Source organism: Eucyclogobius newberryi, unplaced genomic scaffold (genome assembly GCF_026437365.1).
Source record: "Eucyclogobius newberryi isolate DKJ021-1_F unplaced genomic scaffold, fEucNew1.0.hap1 SCAF_1, whole genome shotgun sequence".
NCBI lineage: Eukaryota > Metazoa > Chordata > Actinopteri > Gobiiformes > Gobiidae > Eucyclogobius > Eucyclogobius newberryi.
Genome location: NW_027315723.1, coordinates 25,855,738 through 25,870,640, shown reverse-complemented (window position 1 = coordinate 25,870,640; position 14,903 = coordinate 25,855,738). Strand labels below are relative to the sequence as shown.

General features: G+C 41.7%; 2 protein-coding genes across 6 annotated transcripts; one reads left to right on the top strand and one right to left on the bottom strand.

Annotated features, from left to right (window-relative positions):
* Positions 1–180: 180 nt before the first annotated feature.
* Positions 181–2,113, top strand: LOC140356493 (usherin). 2 transcript variants are annotated; one of them, XM_072441464.1, is made up of 6 exons: positions 181–291; positions 581–741; positions 825–929; positions 1,589–1,660; positions 1,731–1,910; positions 1,985–2,113. In XM_072441464.1, the coding sequence occupies exons 2-6, from the start codon at positions 685–687 to the stop codon at positions 2,072–2,074; spliced, it is 504 nt and encodes a 167-aa protein (XP_072297565.1). In that variant the 5' UTR covers positions 181–291; positions 581–684; the 3' UTR covers positions 2,075–2,113. The 2 variants fall into 2 exon arrangements, with proteins under 2 accessions (XP_072297565.1, XP_072297573.1); XM_072441472.1 differs by having other exon boundaries at positions 1,731–1,892; positions 1,985–2,105.
* Positions 2,114–2,427: 314 nt separating this feature from the next.
* Positions 2,428–12,959, bottom strand: fez2b (fasciculation and elongation protein zeta 2b). Of its 4 annotated transcripts, none has more exons than XM_072441427.1 (10): positions 12,561–12,959; positions 10,200–10,308; positions 9,906–10,022; positions 9,331–9,472; positions 8,063–8,190; positions 6,994–7,143; positions 6,718–6,798; positions 6,342–6,417; positions 5,651–5,716; positions 2,428–4,388 (listed from the first exon to the last, which is right to left on the bottom strand). In XM_072441427.1, the coding sequence occupies exons 1-10, from the start codon at positions 12,875–12,877 to the stop codon at positions 4,372–4,374; spliced, it is 1,203 nt and encodes a 400-aa protein (XP_072297528.1). In that variant the 5' UTR covers positions 12,878–12,959; the 3' UTR covers positions 2,428–4,371. The 4 variants fall into 4 exon arrangements, with proteins under 4 accessions (XP_072297528.1, XP_072297545.1, XP_072297537.1 ...); XM_072441436.1 differs by lacking the exon at positions 2,428–4,388 and adding an exon at positions 5,443–5,501; XM_072441444.1 differs by lacking the exon at positions 6,718–6,798.
* Positions 12,960–14,903: the final 1,944 nt, after the last annotated feature.

The following is a 14,903-nucleotide window of genomic DNA, read 5'->3' as shown; positions in this document are numbered from 1 at the left end:
GGCTGTTACCATGGCACTGCTGCGGACAGGCAAAGGCTCACGGGACGTCAGATGGTCAGATAATTCCACAGAACAGCGAGTGGTGAACTATTTTACATCTTCACTTTCGAGGAACATATTTTATTAACCCAACAAAAAGCTATTATATCAGATATTTTTGGAACTTGTGGACATTAGTGATCAGGTGTAAAATATTGATGGTGCGACAGGTGTGACCTTCTGATCCATGTATCACACAACGAGGGGCTGCCAGCACCCCCATCCCCGGCCCAACCACGGACCTCAGCACTGGTGAGTCTTTCTGTTGGGACCAGGCCAACAACCAAGAATGTATTCATGTCTCTCTGTGTTAGCTTCTTGTCCAGGTTTAGATCAGCCCTTTACTATTCCAAAATACCTTAGAAAGCCACAGAAATAATATGAATTGTTAATAAGACATTGCATTCCGTTACTGTTTTACGCTCTACATTGTTGTGATCCACTTTCTCTCCTGCTTCATAGACTTGTACAAGTTGCAAAAGACACACAGTTATCCTCTACAGTCGCCTGCAATATTAATGTTATCACTTGTGTCCCACAGATGCAGCAGGTGCCACTCCTCCGGGGGCAGAAGGAGGGGAGCGTGGGGCGGATGGGGCACAGGCTGACACGCCGGTCCACAAGGAGCTGTGGTTCATTGTTGTTATGGCAGCCATCGCCCTGCTGGTGCTGGCCATTATCGTTGCTATTGTGCTGAATAAGGTGTGTTCAGACACATATATCACAATGAATGTTGATGGTGACGTAAAGAAACGCAGTTACTGAGTCTTTCATTGTGGCACCAGGCCCTGAACAAGCCCCCCTTCAACAGAGAGAGGCCCCCGCTGGTGGCAATAACCATGGAGAAAAGGAGCCCCATGGCTGTGTACCCGCCCAGCAACTCTATGTTGGTGAGCAGCAAACACACACCCAACAGACCAGGGCATAAGTACTACAGACCAGGGCATAAGTACTACAGACCAGGGCATAAGTACTACAGACCAGGGCATAAGTACTACAGACCAGGGCATAAGTACTACAGACCAGGGCATAAGTACTACAGCATAAGTACTACAGACCAGGGCATAAGTACTACAGACCAGGGCATAAGTACTACAGACCAGGGCATAGGTACTACAGCATAAGTACTACAGACCAGGGCATAAGTACTACAGACCAGGGCATAAGTACTACAACATAAGTACTACAGACCAGGGCATAAGTACTACAGACCAGGGCATAAGTACTACAGCATAAGTACTACAGACCAGGACATAAGTACTACAGACCAGGGCATAAGTACTACAGACTAGGGCATAAGTACTACAGACCAGGGCATGAGTACTACAGACCAGGGCATAAGTACTACAGACCAGGGCATAGGTACTACAGCATAAGTACTACAGACTGTAGTGCACTCATGTGTCCAGTGTTATTAGGACCACCACTGTAATCTTATCTTAACTCAATAAATATTGACCTCCATGCCAGCTGTGTATGTATTTCACAAAGGTCAAATGATATTCATACTTCTTGTGCAAAGACTTACAAATGTAAACGTTCCCCCCAGTTTGACACAGTTCCAGACACAATTGGCTTCTCCAACAGTGTTACACTCAAAGGCTTCACCCTAAAGATTGAGGTACAAAACACCACAGAATGATAGTGTCTGACTCAAACGTGTCACTGATAGTACCGTGTTTGTCCACCAGGAGGAGGTAGAAGGCAAATGTGAGGAGGACCTTGGGGACGAGCTGGGGATATTGAGCGTTAACTCTTTGAGGCGCAGTGTGAGCCAAGTGATGGACGGGAAGTCTCTGACAGGAGACAGTGAGATTTGGGACCCCAACATCTCCGGCCATGACAGTGGGATGGTGAGGGACCCAAAAAATGTATGCCACATGCATGCAAAAGCTTGGGGGCTTTGTTCGTCTTTCATTGTTCATTTTATGGTTTTATTTTTCAGTTTATGGACGATGAGCAGTTTGTTGACTCCATCAAAGGCTTCAGTACAGTGAAGAAACAGCACACCATGTTCACTGATACTAACCTGTGACCTGAGGATGACCTTTGACCTGAAGGGATTAGCTTTACTGTAAATGTCTTAATCTCTGTTTTTGTTGTTCGGAGACACAAAACCAAAGCTATGAACTAGAACTATGAACTTTGTACTATTATTTATACACGTGTTGTAGATGCCACTAGACACTACTGTAAAATATTATTGTATTAATAACACATTTATGGCGTTGCAAACATTTTTCCAACTAAAAAAACAAGTGTAAATCTTCACTGCAGAGGTCTTACTAATGTGCCATTTATCTGCGTTTGCCTTTTCCCATAGAACATCTTCAGTAACAAAGCCTAATGCAAATAATGTTTAGATACACAATAAAAGTACAGTTAATGCAGGGTCTTCACAGTTTTTTTTATTTGAAATAAGTCAAAATGTGGGCACAAACAATGGTACCATAACAGTCAATAATAAAAGGTTATAAAACAAACATGTACATTATAAATTAATGTCCTGCGGTACCACATGATGAGACAGTAAACATAAAACCCCTTCATTGGGGAATGACAAGTATTAAAAACAAAAGGTTGTCCGTTCAATGTACAAAATGATCAGGCATTTTAAAAGGAGGCCTCATCTCCTGGCTTGTTATGATAAAAATAGAAATCTCTAATTGTCAAGACTCTTGTTGATATGTTACATGCTAAACACCTTTCAATGACATCAACGGCCTGAACCCCAACAGTAAGATATGTACAGTTAGTGTCATCCATTTCCATTGATTGACTTTTTCCCTTCTTTTTTTTTTTACTGATTTGTGTCCATCACTGCGACATGCGTTTCTCCCTTTTTTGGTTGCGTCAAACACTCATTTTGCTTTCGATCTGTAAAGTGCATGCGGCTCATGCTAGTTTTCAATGCTCTGCGCTGGCAACATGAGAAAGAGCTGCTACATAGAGTCTAACGAGAATAACAAAATTGATTGGAACCACCTCTGTAATTCCACATCCAGCATCTTTCTTATTCTCTCTTTCCGTAACTTCCAAATCAATGTACGATTAAATAGCTAATGATTGAATAAATGTTACGTCTAGTGTCACTGCAAAACAACAAATGATTCAAGTTTTGAGGCGTTTCCATCTCTGTGCTATTGCCATTATTCTACCACCACAACAACTAGAGTGCATTTCACTTGATAACAAAGTTCAAAATCAGCATAATTTTCAGTCTACGTAGGAAGCTAGTACGTATATTTCCTGCTAAAACAATGATATTGCAGTTGTTTTTGACACTATAACCACTGAGGGAGGAACCTGAGAGCTACTCTAGACCTGACTTTGGGAGGAGCACCTGTGTTCGCTGGCGAGCTTTTAAGTTGGACACGTTTGTTATAGTCACTGCTGTATATTTAAGGATTTTTTTATGCAGTGACGTTAAAGCAAACCGTGCAGGGGAAGCTCTTAAGTCTGGAAACCTTCTAAACCAGCCACACTGACGAAGACTAGCAAGATGTACGAGCGTCGAGGGCTTCACTACATGAGAGAAACATCAGCTAAAACTAATACTAATCATGTGCACGATATAAGAGAAAGCAGTAAAGGCGAGCAATTCTGCCATAAAATGAGGTGGATTTAGCGTCTAAAACATGAGGTATGACATGTAAAAAGCGGGAGTGAGGGAACAGCCTCTAGGCAGCAAATACAAAGGACTCATGAAAGCGGTTACTGAACGATACCAACGAAACCATTTTCAAAAATATATGGTGTGTTCATTCAGCAAGTCCTTCGGTTTAGTTTCCTTTTTTTCGAAAACTACAAACAGTGCAAGTTCTTATTTGTGTACAAAATATTTCATCGGTTAGAACATTCCATCCAAAAGCGAAGATCAAGTGTCATTCTCCGATTGCCGTGCGACTAAAGCGCTCGTCGTCGGTCCTTAGCGAGCGAAGGTTTCATTCCCTTTTCTTAAAAATGACGTGCCAAAGCCATCAAGAATCCAGGCAGGGGTTACCAAGATGCATTTGTTCAATTTAAAAAAAACAGACCTGCCGCTTAGCCAGAAAAGCTTGCTCAAATTGCCTAAAAATAATGCTGGACTTAAAATTCTTTAGGGAAAATATTCTAGCTAATACTGAGTACTGGCATCATTGTGCAGGCTGTACGTATACATCAACCAGGCGTTAAAAAGTTAAAAGGTTATCAACTACAATAAGTAAATTAAGTTAAAACTAAATGCGATAAGTCAGTTTAAAAGTGGAAGGCTCGGGTTCATTTTGGGTAAAGCCAGAACCTTCCGCGACGTTCCTGAAGGCTCTGGAAGCGGGAGGCGGGGCCGAGGCTTCACGTCGGACACAGAACTGCAGAGACACAAAGCGTGACGTCGTTGGAGACAGCGGTTTATTCATGATTTCATCGACAATGTGACGACTGCGGAGGAGATGAGGAGCGGTGCGAGCTACGGGGTGAAAAGTGAGCGGCTACGAGCTGGACATGGTCGAAAACGTACAAACACGTGTCGATGAAGTGCCTCGGTTTCCACGGCAAAAGGAAATGGAATTGTGTCGACTGGACAAAGGGTTTGAGAGTAAGAAGGTTTCCACGCTTCTTTAAGATGGAGAAACGTCTTAAAACCTTTGTGCACTCAACAGAATCCAATTTTCTTTAGCCATTTCTTCCATCTATCTAAAATGATCTGAAAAAGTCCAATTTACGGCCATTTCTGTTTTCCATCCATGGGTTTCAGAATGATAAGTAAATTAACACTGGTACCATAGCGATCGGGACGTCAAGAAAATTTGGTTGATCGATAATTCGAGTCGCATTATAAATCGTAAAAACAACCAAAAAATAATAATCGACACAATTTTAGAAGATAAATTTGCTATAGTCCAAAAAATAAACCTAAATGTAATAGCTTTTAATCACTTTTTTTGTCTTTCGGAAAGTTAAAATGTCACAAACTTGAGGAACAGTAATATGTTAGACCACGGGAATGGATTTCACAGCCTTAATGCTCGTGAATAACTGTTAAATCGTGATGTTTTTCCTCACAATAATCGCAACGCTACGATTTGATACCGTTACATCACGACATGGCGATTAACACAAATATTTGATCTTTTTAATGGGGGGAAAAAGTCCTCAAACGCTGCATTAAACAGGAAGCTGAAACCCATGAATAGCAAAATTGGTAGAACAACAAGAAGTAACTTATCGACATGCGTCTGTACAGCGCCACGCCAGATTAACATGTTTTATGAGGAGAAAGAGTTTGGACAGAACGGCACAAAAGCTACAGAGAAGAAGAGAGAGTGAGGGAGGAAGAGCCCCTGCTGTGAAGGTGCTTCTATGGAGGAAAATGAAAAAGGGACAAAGATGTTTTTTTCAGACAGGGCTGAAAGAGAAAGCAGCGTGTCGTGTTATATGCATCAGAGCCTCACAAACCTGTTTCCACCGCTCTCAAACCAGAGCTACCAGAGGACGGCACAGACGGGAGACAAAGGGGGGACAGGTCAGATGTGGGAAAAAAAGACCCATTATTTATCACGACGGAGTGAGCGGAGGAAGACATTTGCGAAGGCTCAACTTTGAGACGCGCTCTTGATCTGAGGCCATTTACCTTTGAGGATGTAGTCCGTCAGTAGAGCCGGGACCTTTTCACTGTCGTTTCTCATGGCCTGAAGAACTGGAGAAGGATTCAAGTCAAATTAGAGACAATACGGTGTGAAACGGCTAAAGCGGCGCACTACGAAGAGTCACCGTTAGAAGGCGGGCAACATATGGAAATGGAGATGATATCGTGACTGTCGTTTAGAAGATATGCAAATTTGAATATCGAGTGTGTCGTTTATAGTAAAGAAATGTTGAAAAAATGAATTACCCTATTTTCTGGACTATAAGTCGCTATAAGTCGTTTTCATAGTTTTGGCCGGGGTGCGACTTATACTTATACTACTTATGTGATATTATTTGTTATTTTCACACTTGCAACCACATTTCATACTCCAGTGCAACTTATATAGTTTTTTTTTCTTCTCTATTATGCATTTTTTGGCTGGTGCGACTTATACTCGGGTGCGACATATAGTCCGGGAAATACGGTAAATAAAAACGTTATGTGGTAAATTTTAGGGTAAAAGGAGTCATTTTACAGGCATTTCATATTTGTCTGATGATTAAACCTCAACGAACACATTTTAAAGACATGTTTTAGCACATTTCTGTTGGATTGACATAACATCGTTTGACCATCGTTACCTGGATACTCCAAACACATTTTTGCATGATATTTAGCCTTTCCATTGACTCACTTTTCGTCAGAATTTGAAGGTCTTCCACATTCCGTGAACCGGCGTTCTGCTCGTACGGGATCACGGTCGTCAGATACTAAAGAAGAAAGGATCGTGTAAGTAAGCGAATTGCAAACTTGCTTTTGGGTCAGTTCATTTGCAAATGAGATCCATGCAAAACAAACACTAAATATCAATGAGAAATAAAGTAAACGTGATGGTTAGAATTCAATCAACGGTAAGAAAAATCAAACAAAATAGTAACAATGCTGCGTGAATCAAAGCAAAAATCAGACACGTTTTTGGCGCCGAATGTATCTGTAAAGACATGTTTTTTTTAATGTGATGAAAGAGGGTTTAAAAAAAGAAAAGAATTGGTGGAGAAACGTGAATGCACCTGCTTGTCCCCTCCTGTGCTGCCAAAAGTTTGACGGATGCCATTGTGAATAGCACTGGAGAGTCCTTCTATGGTGAGAAGCTACAAGGAGTGAAAGGAGGCAGAGGCAAAGAGTAGAGACAGTTTTAAAAAAGCGTTTTTAAAGACGGAGAGTAAATCTGAGAGCCGGATCCGAAGTCTGTGGAAGCGTGCGTTGGTCATGCATTACTCTACTGCGCTCTACATCCTGTTCCCGAGGTTTGTGTCGGGACGGGGGGTTTTGTTGACGCGTCTCACCGTGCCGGGGATATGCGTGCTGGTGATCCTCTGTCCGTTCGGTCCCGTGGTGACCGTGCTTCGAATCTTCTTCCTTTTCCGCAGCAGATCCCGGTGCTCCTTTTGTCGGTTCTGGACGTCGATCAGCAGCGAAATGAAGCTGTTCTTCACCTGGTTTACAATAAAACGTGGGTGAATTACATATTATAGAGAGTTACACATTAGAATGATGGGATATGAAGGCTGATCTTAAATGAGGTAATTTATGGGATATTTTGTAAGACATAATACATTTTATTACTGAACTAGTCAAACGATCATTTTATTGTACATTGAGACTTATTAAATACATTTCTAACCAAATTAATGGTGACTGAATGCTTCTAGTTAGAGAAATGTTTTGAATACAGTGTGATTGAGTGTTTATTCTGTTTTTAACATTGTGGTTTAATAAGGCCACAGTCATTGTGATAAAGGGTCTTTTTGTATGAGTTTTAGATTCCATTTAGTCCAGAAAACAATGTTCAAAATAGAAATACAATAATTGTTTAATAGTTGATTAATTGTAGAAGGCCAAAAATATACAGCAGATTATATCTTAAAACCTTTTAACAATAAAACAGACAAATGGCAGGATTATTTTGTTGTCATTTTTTTCTCTAAAACTGCAGCTTAAATTGGTGTCAAGACCAATTAATTCTACGGTTTCTCTGTCTTTCTGTGCATCGACTAGTTGTTACTCGTCCACTATAAAAATGTATAATTGTAATCAATGGCTGGACTATACAGATTCTTAAGACACATTTTATATATGAAGACAGTCGCATTATTCAATTAAAACGTCAAAAAGAATTTCGGATGGTCATCAATACATTTCATTCATAAATATTCTTTATTTAGGAGCCTTCAGTCACTATATTGCAACATTAGTTTGGTTAAACATGTTTTTAAAAACTTTTGATGTTCAATAGAAATAATACAAAGATACCAAACTAATAGTACGTTTCAGCCCTACAGTAGTGTTACTAAAATACCTCTTTGTTAGATGCACAACACTGCATGATATATTGCCCTCCAGAGACGCTTCTACCTCTTTCTCGTAGTCCAGCTCGTCTCGAAGGGCCAGGGCCTGGATGAGCTCCTCACTGAAGCGGCGGATGGTCGACTCCACCTCCTCCAGAGTCACCGTCAGCTCCGCCACCGACAGCTGCCGCAGCCCTGACCGTGTGTGAGCACAGGACGAGCACGAATGACACGGTGCGTTTGGCTTATCAACAACACTCATATTCATCACGCTAATACAGGAAGTGCTGGTGCCAGTTTCCAAACACATGTTAATTCTGCTCCAGTTTGCATCATGTTTGAATTAATATTGATGGATGTTGTTGAATGTGAACCAGGAAATCCCTAAAATGATTTATTGTATTTGAAAGATTTAGTGTTTGTTTGCCACATAAAGACTCAAATTAACAGTTTTGAAACGGGTTCGATTGAGGGTGCGAGATATGGAGTGCATTGCAATATCTAAAACCACATAACCAACCACAGAAGGATCACTCTGAGTGTTTGCAGTGTTTAGTGTGTCTGCAGTTGTTTGTTTCTCATTCAGATTACAGTCTGAAGGTGACCCCTGGCTGTCTGAAGGTGAACCAACGGCTAAAACATATAAACATTTGCATGCGGTTGATTATGTAACACGTGAGACCAAAGCACGAGCTGTCAGGTTTTTATAACACATATTCTGTGTTGTATAACAATTTAAGTCTAGTCATGTGCAAATTGTGTGTGTCTTTTATCACGTTCTGGCCCCTGTGGCCTTTTACACTTCACTGACTGATTTAGTGGAGTCGCAGTGGAGTGGAAAAAGAACAATGACATTCACGTGCACCGAAAGAGCAGGTTTATAAAAACATGGCAAGTAAAAAGTGCAGGGATTAAAAATAAATAAAAAATCTGGAACAATATAGTTTTGTTTCTAAAACGGAAACAAAAACTATATTAAACTATGACCGAGGGAGATAGATTTTATTGGCAACACAATCGACCGGTACATCTTTAGGTTTTGTGTCCAATGGCCTAAATGGCTTCAGGTCCAACTACCGTATTTTCCAGACTACAAGTCGCACCTTTTTTCATAGTTTTGGCCGAGGGGCGACTTATACTTATACTCTGGAGCGACATGTATGTGATATTATTTGTCATTTTCACACTTCCAACCGCATTTCATACTACTTCAGACTTATATGTTTTTTTTTGTCTCTATTATGCATTTTTTGGCTGGTGAGACTTGTACTCTGGTGCAACTAATAGTCTGGAAAATATGGTACATGCTGATGTTATGTGTCGATTGTAACTCACGGTCCTCGTGGCTGGAGTTGGAGCCCGAGCGCCGGAGCCCTTGGAGGTTCTGTGAGAGCATGGACAGGTCTGAGTGGGACGGACTCTCATCATCCTCCGGGTCGGGAGACTCCTGCATCATCTCCTCTATCTCCTCGATCACCTGAACAAAAGAGAGGCACAAAAGTTAAACTTTCTCAAATTAAAGATGAATAAATAATACATTCAGCCCTGGTTTCCTGTCTTTTCACTGCTTCAGACAATAAGCGTTGGATGTGGTAATGGTGCGCAACGGCCGCCGCCCACCACTTGGTTAAAGAAGTGAAGTAATTGTATGACATTGTGGACATTGGTCACCGCGTAGCCTCCGTTGTGCCTTTAAACTGTTTACATTTGACTTTTTATTTTATTTTTATTGTATGGCAAATTAACTTCTGGAATCTGGACTCAACTTGAACCAAACAAATCTTGATCCGTCTATGCAATTAGTTTTTAGCATCGCCATCTCTTAAAATTCTTCAGCCCAGAAAAATCCTGTGTACAACCAGTTTCCCCAGTCCCACAGTTTGAGAGACATTGGTTTTGTCCATAAGCACCTGTTCTGCTGTGAAGAGGGGCTCGACGCTGATGCTGGGGACAATAATGGAGTGCATGTCCATCTGCTCCCTCAGGTCCTCATCGTCAGACAAGTCCAGAGACTGGTTATCTAGTTTCTGCTCATTTAGGGGGAGAAAGATAAGAGGAAGGTGGTTTAACAGATTGAACAGAAGAACAAACCGTAAACTATTAATGCATCTGATGTAGTGTGAATGCATTGAATGTAACTGCAATCAGAGGACGCTTGGAGACAAAGCAGTTCAGCCCTACTCGAGAATGTTCTTGTGCGTTACCTCTGGCTCGATGAGGTTGAGGGTGGGTAGATGCAGCGAGCGAGTGTGCGAGGTCTTCCAGTCCACTGGCATCACGTTGCCGTAGTTATCTGTGAGCGCGTTCCACACCCTAAAAACGAGGAGACGTGCCATGAGTTATATAAAACACATCGACCGAGCAGAAGCTGCCATGTATCTGGAGCTAAGACCAAACCAGTTTCCTTCCCATTTAATTTAACAAAGCATTACAACACACATCCTGTTCTTTGTCGACCGGCTTTTCACCGTTATTTGGTCATGGTGTCAAATTCAATAATCGGGAAATTGCTAGTTTTCTTTACATTTTGTAACACTAGAATTTGATATTGTGAAAATGCTTGCTGAAAAACTGAACAAGATCTTCAGACAAAGAAGTCCCTATGTCCAGTTTTAGTTTTATATTTTTAATCTGAGAAGAAGAAACTGTCATTCTCGACACCACAAGCAAAAAACAAACCGTAAAATACTTAATTTCCTTTGATTCACGTCATCTATACATTTCTAAAGTATGTGACCAGCTCCCGGCATGAAGAAATGTAACTTTGTAAATGAAAAGCTTAATAATGAGACACAAAAAGACAGATAAAAGGCACTGTACACATTAAGGTTCACTTCAGTCATAATAAACTGCATCTCTTCAGTTCCAAGTGTTAACACGTGTCGTTCCTGGCTCTGATCAGCGAGCCGAGGAGGGATGCTGTGAACCCATGTGTCACATCCACTCTGCACTGTGATCTTAGGCACACACACAGTCACAGTAATGTTTATGTAACCTCCATGTTTCTCCCTGAAGGGGTCACATGCGGCTTGCCTGAGCTAAAAAGGGCAACAATGACTGGCAAAGAATAATATATGTTGAGCTCCGAGCTGACACGGTCCAAGGCACGTGAGCGGCTGCCAAAAACACAATTTAATCTTGGCTTCACTTAAAGATTTACAGATTTAAAAGCAAAGCTGAAAATGAATTCAAAACAAGTATTGACTTTGGTTTAGGGTTGTCACGTTTATTTGCCTGTGTGATAATATGTGTGATCATGTCATGACTGTTTGAACATTCCAAAAGACTAGTTTTTCTTGTCAATGATGCTTTTTACTTCACGACAACTTGTTAAACATCAAGGCACGTTGAATTAAGTGTAGTCAGTCAGAAAATTCAGCCAGTCCAATTATTTAGTTCTGTTTTCTCAGCTTTTCTACCTAATCATTTAGTTCTTCAGCTTTTATAAATGTGTATGACAGTGTGGTCTATGTATAGTAGAAGAAGAAGACCATATTAAGCAGGAGGAAGGTGAATCACGCACTGCGATATTCTAAAAGAGATTAATTCGGTCTTTAACACTAGGTACTTTTGTTTCTTTTATCAGACCAAAAGAATGCAGGAAACATGCAGCCGAGTCACGTCAAGGTATGACATCGGAAACACAAACAATCACTGGTCTGAATGAGGAAATAAATGTACATGTAGTGTAATGTAAATTGGGGTTTGGAAAGAAACCAAGTGTTGCAATAATGGCTACATAATTGTGTAATGTGGCAGACGGCCATGACGACCAAGTTTTATCTCAGAAAACAGGTCAACCACATCTTGTCCCCCAAAATAGAGCTAAGATATATATATTGAAAATGTATATTATCACATAGCATCACGTTTTGGAGGTAAACATGCAAAAAGAAATATCAAGACGGCCTGTATAGTCTATATATTAAAAATGTATTGAAAAAGAGAAAAAACAAGGGTACAAAGTGATGTCTCTGCACGCTAGAGGTTAATTTCACTTGTCTATTCAGGTTTTGTGCTAAACTTGAACCACAAAGTCATTTACAGGCATATTGATGAAATGTTATAATGTTATAATTGTTAAAATATGATTGTTTGGAAATATCGCTCACACCTACCCCAAACACATTAAAATAGTAAAAAAAAAAATTAAAAAACAACTTGTAGACACAGCAACAAAACACTTGTAAATCAATATCAGCACTCAGGAACTTGTATGCAACATTTTGGTAACGTGGCAAGACAGGACCCACCTACAAACCAGGATCATGTCTATTAACCCCCCAAAACATCAACCTAAACTGAAAGTATACTCTAATTTATAAACCACTGCAACAACACGAGTATTTTAATCACTAGCAGTAACCTTGACATTACGATTTACACATTAAAAGCTGCAAAACACAGCGAGACAACACGAATTAGACTAGAACAACCGTCTAAAAAAGGTAAACAGGACTAGCTTTGGCTAACTTGACATGCTACTATGACAAGCTAACGAATATATCCATGCTAAAAAAGTTACAGCTAGCTTAGCATGATGTCAAAATAACAACACTACTCACTCGTCATCTTTCAGATAGTTGTCCTCCGTGATGGGTTTGATGGGCGCGATGTTTTCTGTCGCAGTGCTGTAGTTTCGGAAACACACGGTCAGCTTCTCGTCAAAATCGTGGACGAGGTCTTCCATGGACTTGAAGCTGCAGATGTCCCCGCAGAAGCTGTTGTCCAGGTCGGAGAAGTCGTCCAGGCCCGAGGTGATCGTTGCGGAATCGGTCACATTGGAGTTGAGCTGGTCCTCGTCGCACTCCTGGGACGACGCCGGCTTGAACTCGTTGAAATCTTGCCAGTCCTCGTCGAAGTGGGCCAACGGAGCCGCCATGCCTGCCGAAGGGAGCCGGGGCAACCAGTGTGCCCCTCTCGTCTCCTCTGGATGGCCGCCGGTGTAGCTCTGTTTACGGCTTCCACACACAGACAGTCACTGGGCGAGACGGAGCGGAGGAGGAAAAGGGAATAGCGCCTGGGGAGGGGCCATGCGTCATACGTAACACTAGGCCACGCCTCCTTCAGATTAGGATATAGCTGTGGATGTTAGTTGTTCATTACCGATGACCTTTAGACGACTGTGACTCTGACCAAAGTCATTCTTTTTCTAGACTTTACTTCCACCTCCTCCACAATGATCTGGTCATGTTGTATCTGGTCATGTTGCAGAGCTCGTTCAGCAATTTCCAGGCTGCTCCACTGAAAGTCACAGGAAATCACTGTAATATTCAGATCATTTGTAAAATTGTACATGGACATATGTTGTGAGGGTGGTATATGTTATAGCCAAAGTTAAGTAATTTATATATATATATATATATATATATATATATATATATATATATATATATATATATATATATATATTTTTTTTTTAATACCATGGTTTAAAGGCCACGATGATTTTTTTGCCGATTTGAAACTCAATCAGAAGTGCGCATGCGCACTCTCCCCGTGCGGATGCACAAAAAACACACGTGCGTTTGTTTATTAGAGCGATGGATCACTTCGCATCCCTTGTCTCCCATAGATTTCCGTCTCTTCTGAGACAGCTCGAACTGTCTTTCTCTGTCTTAATTTGGTCCTGTACACTGAAGGAACTATATTATGATAGATCAATGCGCTTAGACGCGGGAAACATGCTGCTCTCCTGGGGACGAGCCCCGCATGGCTGCAGGTGAGCAGTAGGTGGGTTCTATGATTGATAAGTGGCAGGACTAATCGGCAGTCCACGCCACGAGGAAATGTAGTATATTTTTCTTACAGCGATACTGACATTTAATTTTAGTTTCTTAAATTCAATAACTCTATTTCTTTGGCTGCAAGTTTGTAACAAAATGAAAATAATTCTGACTGATGTTATTTAGAGCAGGGGTTACTAAACTTTTCAGGCCAGGACCCCCAAAATAATCATGACACAGATTCAGGACAGCATAATTAAATAAAGTAATTTAATTTCAAGACGTTCAAAGTAATTTCACCTCTGCTAACCCAACCCCAGTCCCCACATTCAGAAATCCAACCCAGAAAAGCTGCTGGACCAGACGTGTCGCCCCCTCAACCCTGTGACACTGTGCAGCTGAGCTGACTCCGTGTCTTCACTGACATTTTAAACACCTCCCTGAGTCATGCCATGTCCCAGCTGACTTCAAGTTGTCCATCACTGTCCCTATCCCCAAAAAGCCCCGGATCACTGGCCTTAATAACTACAGGCCTGTGGCGCTGAGGTCTGTAGTCATGAAGTAATTTAAGTGCCTGGTCTTGTCCCACCTCAAGTCCTTCAGCTCCTCCCTGCTGGACCCCCTGCAGTTCGCCTACAGAGCTAACAAGTCTGTAGATGACGCCATCAACTTGACACTCCACTTCATCCTGCAGTATCTGAACTCCCCGGCAACCTATGCTAGGATCCTGTTTGTGGACATTTCTGCATTCAACACCATCTAAATATCATCAGAACAGAACTGCTCTGCTCCAGGACAAGCTCTCCCAGCTCAACGTGCCTGACTCCACCTGCAGGTGGATCACTGACTTCCTGACGAATTGGAAGCAGTGCGTGCAGCTGGGAAAGAATGTCTCAGACACTTGGACAATCAGCACAGGGTCTCCTCGGGGATGTGTACTTTCTCCTCTGCTCTTCTCCCTTTACACAAACTGCTGCACCTCCAGCCACACGTAAAACTAATCAAGTTTGCGGACGACACCACCCTCATCGGGCTCATCTCGGATGGGGATGAGTCTGCCTCCAGGAGAGCTATGGACCGGCTGGTGTCTTTGTGCAGCGGTAACAACCTGGTGTTCAACGTCCAGAAGACAGTGGATATGATCGTGGACTTTAGAATCACAGCCTCCCAGCCCCCCCTTAC

What these genes read in the sequence shown, in the direction of transcription:
- fez2b (XM_072441427.1), bottom strand. Translation starts at nt 12,877, where the DNA reads ATGGCGGCTCCGTTGGCCCACTTCGACGAGGACTGGCAAGATTTCAAC. An exon ending in GCACAGGAGGGGACAAGCAG is followed by an intron (nt 6,418 to 6,717) that starts GTGCATTCACGT and finishes TTTCTTCTTTAG; the next exon opens with TATCTGACGACCGTGATCCC. An exon ending in CCTTCAAATTCTGACGAAAA is followed by an intron (nt 5,717 to 6,341) that starts GTGAGTCAATGG and finishes ATCCTTCTCCAG; the next exon opens with TTCTTCAGGCCATGAGAAAC.
- LOC140356493 (XM_072441464.1), top strand. Translation starts at nt 685, where the DNA reads ATGGCAGCCATCGCCCTGCTGGTGCTGGCCATTATCGTTGCTATTGTG. An exon ending in TTGCTATTGTGCTGAATAAG is followed by an intron (nt 742 to 824) that starts GTGTGTTCAGAC and finishes TTGTGGCACCAG; the next exon opens with GCCCTGAACAAGCCCCCCTT. An exon ending in GCTTCACCCTAAAGATTGAG is followed by an intron (nt 1,661 to 1,730) that starts GTACAAAACACC and finishes TTTGTCCACCAG; the next exon opens with GAGGAGGTAGAAGGCAAATG.